We start from the raw sequence: 15116 nt of genomic DNA, 5'->3' as shown, positions 1-15116 counted from the left end.
TTAAAACCCAGTGTGCATGAGTCTTTGAGACACGAATGATCACAAAGCTGACAGTGCTTCCTAACAGTGGCAGCTGGACACGAGTGGTATGCACTCCTGTGGGCAGCATGAACAGCTGTGCCAACCTGTTGTGATGCTTTATGCTACCTGACCATCAATCTGACTTTTTGCTTGGATTCTAGTCCTTTAGAGAAGGGATGTTCTTTTTTCCCCCTAAGATTTATTTATTCATGTATTTATGTATATGAGTATTCCATCTTCATACACACCAGAAGAGGGCATCAGATCCCATTACAGATGGTGTGAGCCACCGTGTGGTTGCTGGGAATTGAACTCAGGACCTCTGGAAGAGCAGTCAGTGCTCTTAACCCTTGCATCATCTCTCCAGCTTGGGAAACCCTTCTTATCCTCAGGGGCCTCCCACTGTGACTGGGATGTCATTTCTCCATCTGTCTTGAACATGCAGGTCAAAGAGAGGAGCTAATTCTGATCCTTTCTGCTAGGCCCTGCTCTGTTAGCCCAGCTGTGCTTTCCAGATTCCAAGTCTAGGACAGTAGTGAAGCAGGATGTTCAGAGCTGTCCTGGAGAGTGAACAGTTGGTATTCTCACCTGGTACAAATGTGCCACTTACGTTGGGACACTTGGTGATGCTAGCTTCCTTGCTTGCCTTGACTGATGATGCTGTCCTTTGCAGGCACAGAGTTTGTGGTTGTTGAAGATGTGTCCTGCTTTGATACCAATGCCATTATTCTGAAAGGTACCACAGTGCTCACCTATAAACCCCGCTTTGTTGATCGCCCCTTTTCAGGAAGTTTGTTTGGCATTGAGGTAAGTTTGTGTGTTGACCACAGCATTGCATGTTGGGCTCTGAAGGGAAGCATCTGGAAAAGTATTTGTCTTCTGAATGCTTATCTTCCAGTACTAGGAATGGAACTGAGGGCCTTGTGAATGCTGAGGCAAGCATTTTACTACTAAGCTACATTTCCACCCAGTTCCCCATCCCAATCTCCAGAGTTTCTGAGTCAGTAGGGCTGGGAAAAGACTCAAAACCCTGGTCTTTATGTATAAATATGTTTGATTGTTTGTGTGTGTGTGTGTGTGTGTGTGTGTGTGTGTGTGTGTGTGTGTGTAGTATATAACTCTCTCTCTCTATATATATATATATTTATAAAATATATGTAGTGTGTTGTATTTTTGTAATTCATATATGGCTATATGTAGTGTATATAATTTATAATATATATAATACAGTATAATTTATATACACAGATATATAGTGTATCTATATGATTTCAATAGGCATAGTATGTATATAATATGTATGATATAGTATATATATGTAATTTATATGCAGATATATAGTATATAATTTATATGTGTGTACATATATAGTAGATGTGATATACATATATAGTATGTTTATAATTTATATATAATGTGGTTATATAGTATGAATAATGGAGAGAGAGAGAGAGTGTGTGTGTGTGTGTGTGTGTGTGTGTGTGTGTGTGTGTCTTTGTATGCGTGTATTGCTTTGCATTAAACCTAAGGCCTTGTGCTTGTTAGGCAAGTACTCTTATCAACTGAGGTAGGTTACATTCCTGTTCAGCTCAGTCTTTTTCTATTTTGATTGACCCAGTTGTCTAGGCTAGCCTTGAGCTTTTGATTCTTCTGCTTTAGCCACTGGAGTAGCTGGGATTGCAGACCTGTGCCACCATATTCATCATGGCCTCCTGAGCTCTTCTTAAGAAACATTGTTAGTAAAGGGCCTCTTGCTTTCTCCTTCAGTCTGGTAGCTTACTCTCCTATGTTCTCCCCTCCAGTGCAAGGCTATGAAGACACAGGACTTTTTCTTACACACCCTGCCTTCTCAGACCATGAGTCAGGGAGACTTTTTTAGTTCCCATTCCTACTAGTACCTTGTTGGGTGGTCTGTTTCTGCTTGTCTCATCCCCCAGCCAGGATTCAGGCAGTATTTCTTCCCAGTGCTGAAAGCATGTACCACAGGGCTCTTAGCACATGCCACGGTAACATCTTACACCACATCTCCCTGTGACCTCTCCGGGAGGATTCAGAAGGGAGATCCAGTTGGGGATTGAGTAATGAATTGCCAGACACAGTTGGTTTTGTGTAGTCTCTGAAGAAAAAAGGAAAATGAATATTTTTCCTCTAAACTTTTAGAAAAACTCTATTGCAGGTTTGCACAGCTGAGGCAGTAAGCCTGCTTGTCTTGAATTCTCTTTCCGCACACTGGTTACAGTCCTGTGAACAGCCAGGGCCCTGGAATAAGGCAGGCCTTCTTAGGAAAGGCATGAGGGTTTTATATGGTATCATTCTGGAATATATAATCTATAGTACTGCTCTGGAGAGCCATGTGTGACCTAAAGAACCATGTCTCTGTTGATGCGGTTATCATGAAGGCGGAAATTTGTACCTGGGTACTTTTTGTCACCAAGATATGTCATATACGATATTAAGCAGCATTCATTCACTCTGTCTCTTAAGTCTCGAGAAGGGAAAAGGCAGAAGACATCTCTAGGTTGCTCTTAAAACTCAGGGATCATAGTGAATGTGCCTCTTACCATGTAGTGGAATATTTGCTCAGCCTCTTATCCCTTCTGATAGAACTTTGAGCCCCTCCCACTGAGTTACTCATTCTCACTGGAAGCCGTATATGGTCCTCCTTCAGTGTTCAGATGTAGCTGAGTAGAATGGGATGGGAGAGAGGCGCTCCTTGACCACTTGTTTTTGTAAGGTGAAGAAATCTCACTTTGGGACAAGGAGCTGCATGCTCAGATGTTAGAGTTGACCATGGACTTGCAGGTCATCTGCTTTGTAGACCCTGACAAGCCCAGTGCTGAGTGGGGCATTGTGGTGATTGATTAAGGAATAGTCAGTACCACTGGAATTTGTATAGCTGAAGCCTGCCAAAGAGAAAAGGGAAATGAAAGTGTCCTGTTTCAAGGTCTCAGTAAAATGAAGTGGCAAAATATTTGAGATGCCCAAATTTTTAGGTGGTATGACTAGAATTGATGAAGCATAATGCCTTAATCTTGAATAGTGTAGAGGGTTTTGATATTCCTTGGTTTACAAAGTATGAAGAAAAATGCCTCACGAAGATAGAGTCTTGCCAGGAGATGAGTAGCTTCAGATGAATGGTCCCTACTTTCCTCCATGCTCCTTTTGAATACTACAGTAATTTGGCCTCAGAGTGCAAGCCCCTCTCGCCATTTCCTTCTGTGTGCCCTGAAGCATTTTTATTTGTTAGTATTTCATGTATACAGTGTATGAGGTCTAATGTAATGGACTCCTATGTACTTTTTTGCTCAGCTTCAATAATGAATGCACTTTAAAATTAGGAAATTCTGAAAGGAGGGAAAATTCCTGTAAAATATATAATCTCTATTGTTTTTTGGTGTGTTCTATCTTATCCTTAAAACCAGTATTATTATTATTATTAATAATTATTATTATCATCATCACTATATTTTCACTTGAAAATAGGGTTCCACTGTGTAGCAGCTGGCTTTTATAGTCCTTGTGGATTGGCTTTCCAAGTATTGGGATCATGGGCAAGATTCTCTGTGCCTAACTTGGGGCTGTGTTTTTGTCGTCTGTGTTGTGCTGATCTTACTAGAGTTCAAAGGCATGCTCCACCACAGCAGCACAGTCTCTCAAGGGCCGGGCTTAGGGTTAGTGTGTTACACGGGCTCTGGCTTTAACTCCCTTCTTTAGGCCACTCAGCTGCTTCACCAAGTAGGTGCAGTGCAATCTTGGTTGCTCTTTTTTTTTTTTTTTTCCTATTTAACCATTAAAGTTATTAATGAAATTTTCTGTATTGTATTATTTCCTTAGGGTAGTTTCTAGAGAGAAGTGGGATTATTAAATCAAAGGGCAGGAGCTCTCGAAGTCATGGGTGAATGGAAACAGTTTCCTGCAGGTGAACTACTGAACCTATTCTTGGCCACAGGCTAGAGTGGCAGCCCCAGATCTTTACAGTGTTTACTTCAGTAGCTGATTCAGGTCTTGTGAGAGGGCTGATTGCTCCTGAGACAGCCCACTGGTGCTGCTAAGTGCTAGATCCTCGAAAGGCAAGTTGTAATCTTTGTTTTACTGTGTTTCATTTTTAGGTGTTCTCATGCCGACTAGGGAATGAGCAGGACACTGCTCTTTCAATTGTGGATCCTGTTCAAATTCAAGTGGAGCTGGTAGGGAACTCTTCTTACCAGAATAGTTCTGGGCTGATGGATGCGTTCAACAGTGAAGACTTCCCACCCATTCTAGAGGTAATGTTGAGCCGTGTCCAACCCATGGATGCACTGTAGGTTCTCTGTGTAGGCACTCAGTCTAGCACCATTGTAGGTGCCTTAGTAGATGTAAAATAAATGTGATGTCACCTAGGGTCTTGCCACGTGGAAAAGGATAGAAGACTTTAAATTGCTAGTATCAATCTGTGAAAGTTGACAGAAAGCAGAGTACAACAAAGGTAGGAATATTCCTTGTGGGTAGAGTGCGACAGGATTCAGGAGTCCAGGGGCAGATAGGGTATAAGCCAGCAGAGGAGGAAAGCATTCCAGGTCCAGGAGCTGAGTTAGGGCAGAAGCAGATCTCACTGGGACTGAGAGGTGTTCAGGAAAGTGACAACTGAAGCTGAAGCCAGGCAGGAGAGGGTGATAATGATGCTGTTCTTTGTGTGTGTGTGTGTGTGTGTGTGTGTGTGTGTGTGTGTGTGTGTGTGTGTATCTGTCTGCCTGCCTGCCTGCCTGTCTGTCTGTCTGTCTGAATGTTCATAGAGGCCAGAAAAAATTGGTGAAGTTATAGGCAGTTGTAAGTTGCCTACTGCAGGTGCTGGAAACTGAACTCAGATGCTCTGACAGAGCAGTACATGCTCTGAACCACAGAGCAGTCTTTCTAAGCCAGGTATTCCGTGGTTTTTGTAAGAGGACAATGGTTGAACGGTTCACTTGGATCATGGGGAGCCAATAGAGAAAGTCTTGTTGCTTTTCAGTTTCACCAGTACCTCACTAGAAAATACTGAGTGAGTGAATAAGGCTCCTTCCAGACCTGTGCACCCTTTGTAGTCCTGCTCGCAGCATCTGTGCTGCACTCGCCAGTGGAGTGTATTGCTTACCTCTGAGGAGGTGTGCATTTCAGAAATGGTGGTTCCACACTTGACCAAGTCAGGCTATGTTTGAATAAAGAAAAATATTTTATTCACTGTTATTTTTATTAATAATAATGTATTATTATTATCATTAACATTATTATTATTATTATTGATGGGGATCTGTGTAGCTTAGGCTGCCCTGGAACTCCTAATTCTCCTACCTCTATCTCTGAGTGCTGGCAATATCGAGGGCAAAGAGCTCTACTTTGTTGATGTTCTAGTTTCAGTTCTGTTGCTGTGATTAAATATTTTGAAGGAAAGCAACTTAGAGGAGAAAAGGCTATTTCATTTTACAATTCCAGGCTATGGTTCAACATTATAAAAAGGTCAAGGCAGAAACTTCAAACAGCTAGTTACATTATATCCTGAGTCAAGAGCAGGGAGAAATTAGTGTAATCATAATTGTTTGATTTTTCTCACATACTTCAGCACTTCCTGCCTAGGGAATGGTACCACCCACAGTGGACTGGGTCTTTCCATGTAAATTAACTTAAGACACACCCACTTAGACATGTTCAAAGGCCAACTCAATACAGTCAGTCCCACACTGAGAGTCTTCTCCAGGTAATTATTGGTTGTGTCATGTTGACAAAGTTACCCATCACAGTTGATCAGTTTATTTCAGAGATTAAAAAAAAAATGTAATGGCACTATGTAAAATGGATTAGTAAAATGTTACCAATAGGTGATCCTTACCCCTCGCTATATTCCTATTTTGTGTGATATTAATTGCTCTAGTAATAATCCTAGTTCAGTATTTTGTTTTCTTTTTAAATTTTGTTCGGTTTTGTGACTATTATCTGATGGCTGAGATTATAGTACCTTATCATCATTTGCTTAGTTTCAACATCTTCGCAATCTTTTAAATGAGAAGGTTATAAAGATATCTGGACTTCTGGGACATAAAGTAGGAATTCTGTTTGAGTGATATGTGGGCTCAAAGCCAAAAGCAACTTTAAGAACCATTGCTACCTTTTACATTCCATTAGATTCAGTTACAAGCCCTGGATATCAGACTCTCCTATAATGACGTTCAGCTGTTCCTTGCCATTGCAAAATCCATCCCAGAGCAAGCTAGTGCTGCAGCACCGGACTCTGCAGCCTTGGAGGCAGATTCTGTCAGCAGTAATCTGCCAGGGGCATCTCGAATTGGAGAGGATGTCAGAGAAGGGTCAAGGCATACCTTAGATCCTGTCTTGGGTACGTGTCAAATTGGAAACCCTTCAGTCTTCTTAGTAATACTCATTCTCTCCCTCTGTCTTTGTTTCTCTGTCTCTGTCTCTGTTTCTATGTCTCTGTTTCTCTTTCTCTGTCTCTCTCTCTCTCGTTTTACTCTACATCCTGACTGTCCCTGCATTTGCTACATCCTACATGATCCATGCTGTTCTCAAACTTATGCCAGTTCTCCTGCCTCAGTCTCTGTGGTGCTGGAAATTATTCACCATACTAGTAACACCCCGTACCCCATTTTAACCTTTTCCAATTTTCTGATGCACAGTTGAATTGTTCATAGTCTAACTGTCATTAAGTATGATTGTAAACCATAAGTATGACCTTTTTAATTAGAAACAGATGCCCTGTGGTAACTGCTGCAGTATGCAGGTAGTTCCCCTCAGCTCCTTGTGGAGTTGTATGGCTCACCTTCAAGTTTAATTTCAAAACTTGAGACTTTTCCTCTGAAAACTCTGAAGTGGTGCTGTTCCCACTAAATGATGGTCTTCTACTCTTAACACCAAAACATAAGGGGATGACAGAAAAGTTCAAGGTGCATTGTTAGAAGTCTACACTCAGAGCTCTATTTTGCTTCATAAAGGAAATGGTATTTGTCACCCCTTCCATCCGCCTGTAGAGTAATGTGTATGAAATTGTTTCCTAGAGTTACAGCTGGCTAGACTACAGGAGCTGGGCTTCAGCATGGACGATTGTCGCAAGGCTCTTCTGGTGTGTCAAGGTAATTTGGGTGTGGCTTCCATTATCTGCTGTTTGTCTTGACCAGGTACTTCCTTATTTCCCCTTCAGTTCCACCAGACAGAGGGTTCAAGGAGCCCTTTGTATCTTGAAGAGGGGGTGGGACTGAACATCATTTTGGTTTGGCCATAGTTATGATCCAATAAAAGGTTTTCTGTGATCAGGAGGTTACCTTTGGAGTTGGCTGTGTGGGTCAGATTCTCCCTATTCCACACATCAGTTGCTCTTAAAGGACCCTGGGCAAGTCACTGAGCCTCTCAGTGCTAATGCTTCCTTCCCTGTGGCGCTCCAGTAGGAGACCCTGGCCGTGGATAAATACCTGGTACTTTGAAGTAGCGGTTAGTCCTAGTTATTAGTGGTGTTGGTAATAGTACTGGCTCCAAGGCTCTGATGGTCATGGCCATGATCATGTGCTGAGCTCTTATTGCTTTGTCTCTGGTCTTTTAAACAAACACCTATTACATATATTTTCCTGTGTGGATGTATGTTTATGGTACACTTGGTAGTTAGAGGACAACTTGGAATTAGTTGTCTCCTTCTATAATGTGGGTCCTAGAGATTGAATTTAAGTTGTCAGTTTTAGCAGCAGGTGCCTTTACTCACTGAGCCATCTGACAAAACCCATCTTTGTTTTATTTTGTGTCAGACATTTGTGTAGCCCAAGTCAGCCTTGAACCTATTATGTGGTCCAGGATGATCTTAAAACTCCTGATCCTCCAATCTCTATAATCCTAGCACTAGGATTACAGGTGTGAACTACCTTGCCTTGTTTATCCAGTGCTGGTAATGGAACCCAGTAGGCAAGCACTTTGAGCTCCATGCCTGTCCCCAGCCTGGCTCTGGGTTTCTTGTGGAGTCTCCTAGCTCTTAGAAATAGCCATTATTCTCTGTACTTCAGATGAGGAAACTGGCTCAGACAGGTGAAGCAAGTTTGTCTGAGTCTATCCATTGCTGTTGACCTAACATGCATTAAAGAGAGGTCTGTCTGATGTGAAGCCTGTGTCCTTTCTACTGAGGCCCGCTGCACTCTGTGTTTTTCCACCGTTGTACTCCATACCCTGCCTTTTGTTTATTTTAAGAAAAAGCAAAACTGCCGAAGTTGTGGTTCCTGGCAGCCTTTCCACATAGGTGCATTCTCTACCTTTCTAGGTGTTATATGTGTATGTGTGCAACACAGAGTTTAGTGCTAGAGATTAAGCCTAGGGCCTAGTACATGCTAGATGAGTGCTCTCCCGTGGATCTGTGCCCCTGGCCCACACTGCATTTTGTTTATTGATAGATTTCATGGCAGGCTCCTTCTTAAATGTGGTCTTACCATTCCATGGTTCCCATCATTTGAGCTCAGCCCTCGTCTGAAGAAAATTAAATCGACAATCCTACACAGTTATGTGTTTTAACTAACTCTCATGCCGTCCTGAGTAGCATAGTAGAATGGTTCTCTAGCCTGCCTGAGACAAGAGTCATCCTTTGGCTAACATAACCATAGTCTATGTGCTACTTGCTCAGTACACAGTGTGGCAGAGCTTGTGTTTGTGTAGCCCTTTTATAACTTAAAAGGGGGCCCAAAACAGAGAGCAGTGCCCCGTGGGATTCAGAGGTACCCAAGAGAAGCTTCAAAGTGCATCCTTTAAGGGCAAGGTAAAAGATTTTTAGTCAGGAAACAATGTTCAGAGAAGCCCTGTGCTGAGGTTGCTGAGATCTATAGTCAGAAGAGTCTTCTCTCTATAGATCTGTGCTAGTCTTCCCAGATGCTTCAGCCAGAGTGTGTACCAGCAGTGGGACCGCTGCTTAGCTGCAGGGCTGGCTGCTTTATGCTTGCAGTGTCCCTGTGGCCTTGGAATCTCATGTGTAAGTGAGTGGGGAGCTGTGATATTACAAACGGGATTTGGGATTTGGGGTATCTATATGGAATCTATGATCTACAAATGAGAGAAATCATGTGACACTTGTCTTTCTGGACCCAAGTTATTTCACTTTGTGTGATGGTCTCCATTTGTGTCCACTTTTTCTAAAACACATCGTTTCATTCTTTTCTGTGGCTGAATTACTGCATTGTGCACTTGGACCATACATTCTTTTCCCAGTCATGCTGATGGACACCTAGGCTGACTCAGTACTTTGGTATTCTCTCTCTCTCTCTCTCTCTCTCTCTCTCTCTCTCTCTCTTTGTGTGTGTGTGTGTGTGTGTGTGTGTGTGTGCGTGTGTGTGTGCGTGCGTGCACACTTGAGGCTATGCACACATGAGGCTATGCACACATGAGGCTATGCACATATCTGTGGTATCTTTGTAGCTCTTTCCTGCAGAGAACACATTCTTTTCTAGAATGCTGTGCCCAGGCCGCACACCAGCATATTGTGTATAGAGATGCTCACTGTACCTGCTAAAGCCCCTTTACTTTTGAAAACAGTGAGGGTGGGCTAGCTATCTGCGTCCCTCGGCTTAGTTTCCACTCAGTCGTCTTTGCTTTTCGATTTAAATTTATACTTCATCATGTCCATGATTTTTATTCCTTCTTTAGCTATTCAAACACATTTTCTCCCACGGTCTACAAACCTTTTGGATTTCATTGTGATTGAACTAAAGCCACTTAGTCCCTTTTGTCGACAAGGTGAAAATAACAGCTGCTTAAAGCCAGGATGCTCTGCTCTGAGAACCCACTTCCTCTTTCTGTTGTTCCTCTAAGTGCTGCAGGGTACAGAGATCAAGTATATTGTCCTGTATTCAGTAGCTGGAAAGCTTAGAACCTGTCAAGACCGGGGTCAGCTTGCTTCAGAGCATAGACTCTCAAGCAGGTGAATTGTCTCACATTCTGAGTTCTGAGTTTGGAATGACATTGCTTTTTCCCTCCTTCTCTTCCTTCTTCTATTCTGCCTTTATCTCTGTCCCTTCCTTATTTTTTCCCCCTTGCTGGCAAGAGGGTGTTAGGACGCTTGTTATTTAGGCAAGGGGTATTAACAGTTCTCTTTCTCGCATATAAAAATACACATGAGAGAGAGGGAGGAGGGGGAGAGGGAGAGGGAAAGGGAGACGGAGAGGAAGAGCTCAATCATTTTTGTTCTCTGCTCTCTGGGAGTTTGTAATTGTGAAATCAAACTATGTACAAAGTAAGACATTTGAGGACAGTTAACATCAGTATGAGTAGAACTTGGGTGGAGATGAAACTTGCATACAAAGTGGCCTTGAGACTCTGGGCTCCTCAACTCCTGCCCCCTTCCTCACCTTTCTGTTCACAGGTGGTACAGGAGGGGCCTTGGGAGTCAGAGCAGGAAAAGTGTTATCAACTTGAGTAGAAGATGTGCAACAACCAGGAACTTACCCTGTGTGTGCCCCAGCACCTTCCCCCAGCCTAAGGATCCTTCTGGATTACGGCTCTCTTGGGCTGCTCACAGATTCTTTGTAATGCTTTGGGAAGTAGTGGGACCTTACACCTTCTGGTTTTCTTGAAGGCCAGCTGAAGAAGGCAGCAAGTTGGCTGTTTAAGAATGCAGAGCCCCTGAAGTCGCTGTCCCTGGTCTCCAGCAGCAGAGACAACCAGGGGGCCATGTCTGCTCCACGAATCTCTGGAGTGGAGGTCAAGGCTGAAAGTGTGTGCATCTGTTTCATTGATGACTGCATGGACTGTGATGTGCCCCTGGCCGAGCTTACCTTCTCCCGTGAGTGTACCTGACTTGTGGGCTTGTCCTGCAACCCAGTGCTGGTCTTATCTTAGGGCCTGCTTTTTCAGGTTTCAGGTTTCCATGTATTCTTGTTCCCCTCTACTTCATAATGCAGGTAAAAACATGCTTTTTCAGAAAAAAAAATTTTTTTTTTTTTTTTTTTGAGAAAAGGTTCTCATGCCCTGGCCATGCTGGAACTCTTTGTATAGAGGAGGCTGGTCTCGAACTCAGAGATCTGCCTACCTTTGTCTCCTGAGGACTGGAATTAAATGTGTAAGCCAGAGTTGTTTCTTTCTTTCTTTTTTTTAAACAAAGCAGAGATGCGGCTTAGTAAAGGTATTTTAGGGTACACTTAAGCAGGAGGGTTAGAGAGACAGGCACTCAAGGCGAGAGTGAGCCATTCCTGAGGACATGGCTATGAGGTCTTAAGGGATAGTCAAGGAAAGTAGGACACTGTCAGTGTGTACAAGGATGGGTTGTCCAGATTGTTGTATTTATTTCCCATATGTAGCTCAGGAATAGGAGAAACTGACACTGATAACATTTCCCTCACATCAAGAGCTCCAGCTGAGTTACCCTGTCCGCCCCATACATAAACAGTGGTGAATAGAATCACCTGGGACTTCTAAAACAAAATCAGGCAGAAGAATGTTTCTGCCTGTTTCTCTCTTGAAAACCAAACCAGGATCCTATTAGAAGGCTCATGTGGCATCTCCTGTAGTGGTGAACAAACTACTTGTCTGTGTTTGATAGGCTGGGGCCCAGAAAGGAGTTTTCTTCCTTAGTGCCGTATTTTGTGTGCTAGGATGAAGGCTCTGAGGGAGCTGGTGAGAGTCACCTGTCACTTGCCAGGTAGTTGTTGTTGGTAGACACCTTTCATCCCAGCGTTCAGGAATTCAAGGACAGTCAGGGCTATACAGGGACACCTTGTCTAGAAAAACATAGAGAGGGAGTTGGGGGTTGGGGGTAGAGAACACCCTGTCACTCCCTGTGTTTGCAGCTCACTTCTGGGGATTTGAGGTCAGCCTTTGCCTATCTTATCCTTGAACCTTCTCCGTGCTTTTCAGGGCTGTACAATTAAAAACCACTGGGTTTCGACTGCTGGCGTGAATGTCTTTTCTGTAGAAAATGATTATTTAACTTACTGTTTTCTACAGTAATCTTAAGATTATGAACAGATACGGGGTGAGAAGGCTTCATGAGCCCCCACACCTGATGGTCTCTGTGGGACATAGAGACAGTTTTTTTTTTAAAGGATGTGGCTCCTGGTTGGTCAACCATACTGCTGTGGATAGCCCCACACCCAGGAGTCTGTGGCCAGCTAAAACTGAAGTTGATGGGTTTAAAATAGAAAAAAGACTACAATGTTCTTGGGGGTGGGGGTGGACTGTAGAGGTCAGAGTCGATCTGAGAAGAGTTAGAGAGAGGGAGGAATTGGGGAAAATAAGATTGAAATACATTGTGTAAAAATTCTCAAAGAATTAAGAAATATGTTAAAAGCAGTATATGCTAACATGTAGTAAGGCATGCCTTTTATTATTATTGCCCTTTTTCCATGCATTCAGGAGAAATACCTTTTCATGTTACTAAGGCTTTAGTTGTACCTGTGTGTTGTAGAGGGGAGTGAGGGGGATGAGATCATGTTTTAGGTACAGTGCTTAAGGGAGTGCCAAAGACTTACAATTAAGATAATAATATATATCGTATTTTTTATATGTATGGGTGTTTTGCCTACAACTCTGTAAATGTATCACTGTATGCCTGGAGCCCAGAAAAGGTCATCAGATCCCTCGGAACTGGGATTGAACCCAGGTCCTCTAAAAGAGCAGCTTTTGACCACTTATTCATCTCTCCAGCACAAGATAAGAATATGTGAATGCAGTGTTTATAATGTGCTGGTTATGAAATGTGAAAATTCATGCAGGACTTTCCTGGTAGGCAGAACTGCTGTAGTGATGTGCGCTCCCCTCCGAGGCTGTCAGTAGCAGCTGTAGCTAGGATTTGAAATGCAGTTTGTCTGGGGAGGGCAGCTTTGCTCCTGCTCTATAGTGAGGTTTGCTTGTGTTGCAGGTCTGAATTTTCTTCAGCACATAAGAACTAACCCTGAGGGCTATGCCCACTTCACCCTTTCTGGAGATTATTATAATCGTGCTCTGTCAGGTCAGTATAAAGTGTGTATTATTGTATTGTTTAAAGAATAAGTTTTTATGTTTACCAGGGCCCATGGCTGCGTACATTAGACGAGAACAAGGGTGGGGTGGGGAGAGACTGAGAAACAAGGAACACAAGCATAGATTTCCTACTTTTTAAAAGTGTATTTTTGATGTGATATGACTATACTTATAAGTCTTTCAAAAGTTAGTGAACTGGTCTTGAAGAGTTGAGCATCTATGGTTTTGTTTATGTATTTGATTTGGGACAAGGTATCATTCTAGCTCAGACTAGTCTGTGATTAAAGAGTTAAGGCTGGCCTAGAACTCAGGTAAATTCTCCTGCCTCAGCCTCCTGAGTGCTGAGATTATAGACCTACACCACAACATTTGGCCCAAAGTATAAGTTTCTACCCTTCTCCAGGTAGAAGCGAAGTAAGACACTACTGCATACTGGGATGCAAACGAACCACAGATTCTATTAGTAGAATTCATGTAGTTTAGAAGTATTCATGATTTTGTGAAGTTGAACACAAGCATATTAATAGCTTCTCTTCCTCCTCCTCCCCCTCCTCCTCCTCTTCTTCCTCCTCCTCTCCTTCTTCTTCCCCCTCCTCCCCCCCTCCTCTTCCTGTCCTCCTTACTTCCCTTCTCTTTGAGACGGGGTCTCTCTATGTAGCTCCTGTATCCTGGAACTTACTGTGTTCACTAGGCTGGCCTTGAACTCAGTTAAGAGTCCTCCTGCTTCTGCTTCCCAAGTTCTGGAATTAAAGGTGTCTGCCACCATCCCCAGCCTGATTTCTCATTTCATAAGTTGAATAGCTACATGAGTGCTTGTGATATTTCTTTTAAATTGTATATAATTCATTTTGTACCTATGGCATGTTTTAAAATTAAAACAAAGAAACAAGAACCTTGAGAAAGTTAAGCTAATGAGCCTCCAGATATGGCCTTGGTTCAGCAGTGGATTGTTCTGTGAGCAGGGTTGGTGTAGGAGCTCTTGGCTAAAGCTCTTCTAACCTAAGTCCAAAGCGTTTTTTCTCCTGTCTTGATTGAGGAAGAGGTCTTCTAGCTTTAATGAAACACAACATGTGTTCTCCCTCCCTGCTTCCTGCTACCTCCTCAACAAGAGCATGATGGGGAGTGGCCATGCTCTTCCAGTCCTGTCCATGGACACTAGGCATCTGCAGGATGACCTACAGCAGAAGGTGGTGCCTTCGTTGTGAGATTGAATTGGAGCCATTAAGCTGTCGTCTGTCCTTGCTAAACATCCATGAACAGTATACTCCTATAAACTCTTGATATCTGCTGAACAGATGTTTTATTTCCTGCGTTCTTTCAGGCTGGGAGCCATTTATTGAGCCATGGCCGTGCTCTGTATCCTGGCAACAGCAGGCAGCGAGTCGTCTCCATCCTCCTCGACTGAAGCTAGAGGCCAAGGCCAAACGCCGCCTGGATATCAACATCACTTCTGTACTGATAGGTGAGTGGGAAGCTGCCTGTTGTAGGCTGACATCTTTTCTATACCATGAGTCTCTTGCCTGCAGACAAGGATGCCAGGTGGGCAAATGGTTGGCCCTGTGCCTGACAACACTTCCTCATCATGGCTGAACCCCTGTGCTCTTAGTGGCCAAGCAAGAGCTGAAGCTTCTTAGGGAACACAAATGGTCCTGGTAAACTTCCTCCTCATAGTGTTTTATTAGTAGGGTTCACTAAATATCCCAGAAATGAGGTTAGATTCTCTTCTGTTAATCACACAGGAAATTTTGTTTGTTTTTCAAGCAAGGTGTTCTGTTTAAGCCCAGGTTAGTCTCAGATTCACACTTCTCCTGCCTCGGCCTTCCCCGTGGGTGGAATTGCAGAGATGTACCACGATGTCCAGTTACAGAGTGGTTCTTTAAGGTATTCTTTGAACAGAATGAGTTAGCTCCCTGTGCTATTTATTCCCTGTCAATTGTCACACCAACTTAACTCTGAAAATGGCTTGTTTAGGGAATTGTCAAGCCAATACAATGTGTTCTAACAGTTTCTTTGGTGGCCCTGAAATATACATTTCTGGATTCTGGATATCCCTGCCATGTCTCTCCTGCAGAATGTGCACTGAAAATACAGCATAGCTGTCAATGTTCCTGAGTGTGCTGTGTACTTAATGTCTTTGCTCCTGCCAGTCCCGT

The 15116-nt window shown here is 43.2% G+C and overlaps 1 protein-coding gene across 11 annotated transcripts in view; it reads left to right on the top strand.

The window, feature by feature from the left end:
• Vps13d (vacuolar protein sorting 13 homolog D) overlaps positions 1–15116 on the top strand; it is a 225412-nt gene that overhangs the window by 75137 nt on the left and 135159 nt on the right. For all 11 annotated transcript variants that reach the window (XR_015619775.1, XR_015619774.1, XR_015619773.1 and 8 more), the window contains 7 exon segments: positions 695–828; positions 4131–4286; positions 6157–6367; positions 7044–7118; positions 10583–10789; positions 12863–12952; positions 14285–14425. Coding sequence is in view for 8 of the 11 variants with exons in the window: in NM_001395589.2 (NP_001382518.1) it covers positions 695–828; positions 4131–4286; positions 6157–6367; positions 7044–7118; positions 10583–10789; positions 12863–12952; positions 14285–14425 (1014 nt within the window). In the remaining 3 variants the exon portion in view is untranslated.

The sequence above is a fragment of the Rattus norvegicus genome, chromosome 5 (genome assembly GCF_021556685.1).
Source record: "Rattus norvegicus strain SHRSP/BbbUtx chromosome 5, alternate assembly SHRSP_T2T, whole genome shotgun sequence".
Taxonomy (NCBI): Eukaryota; Metazoa; Chordata; class Mammalia; order Rodentia; family Muridae; genus Rattus; species Rattus norvegicus.
This window is presented reverse-complemented; position numbering and strand designations above follow the sequence as displayed.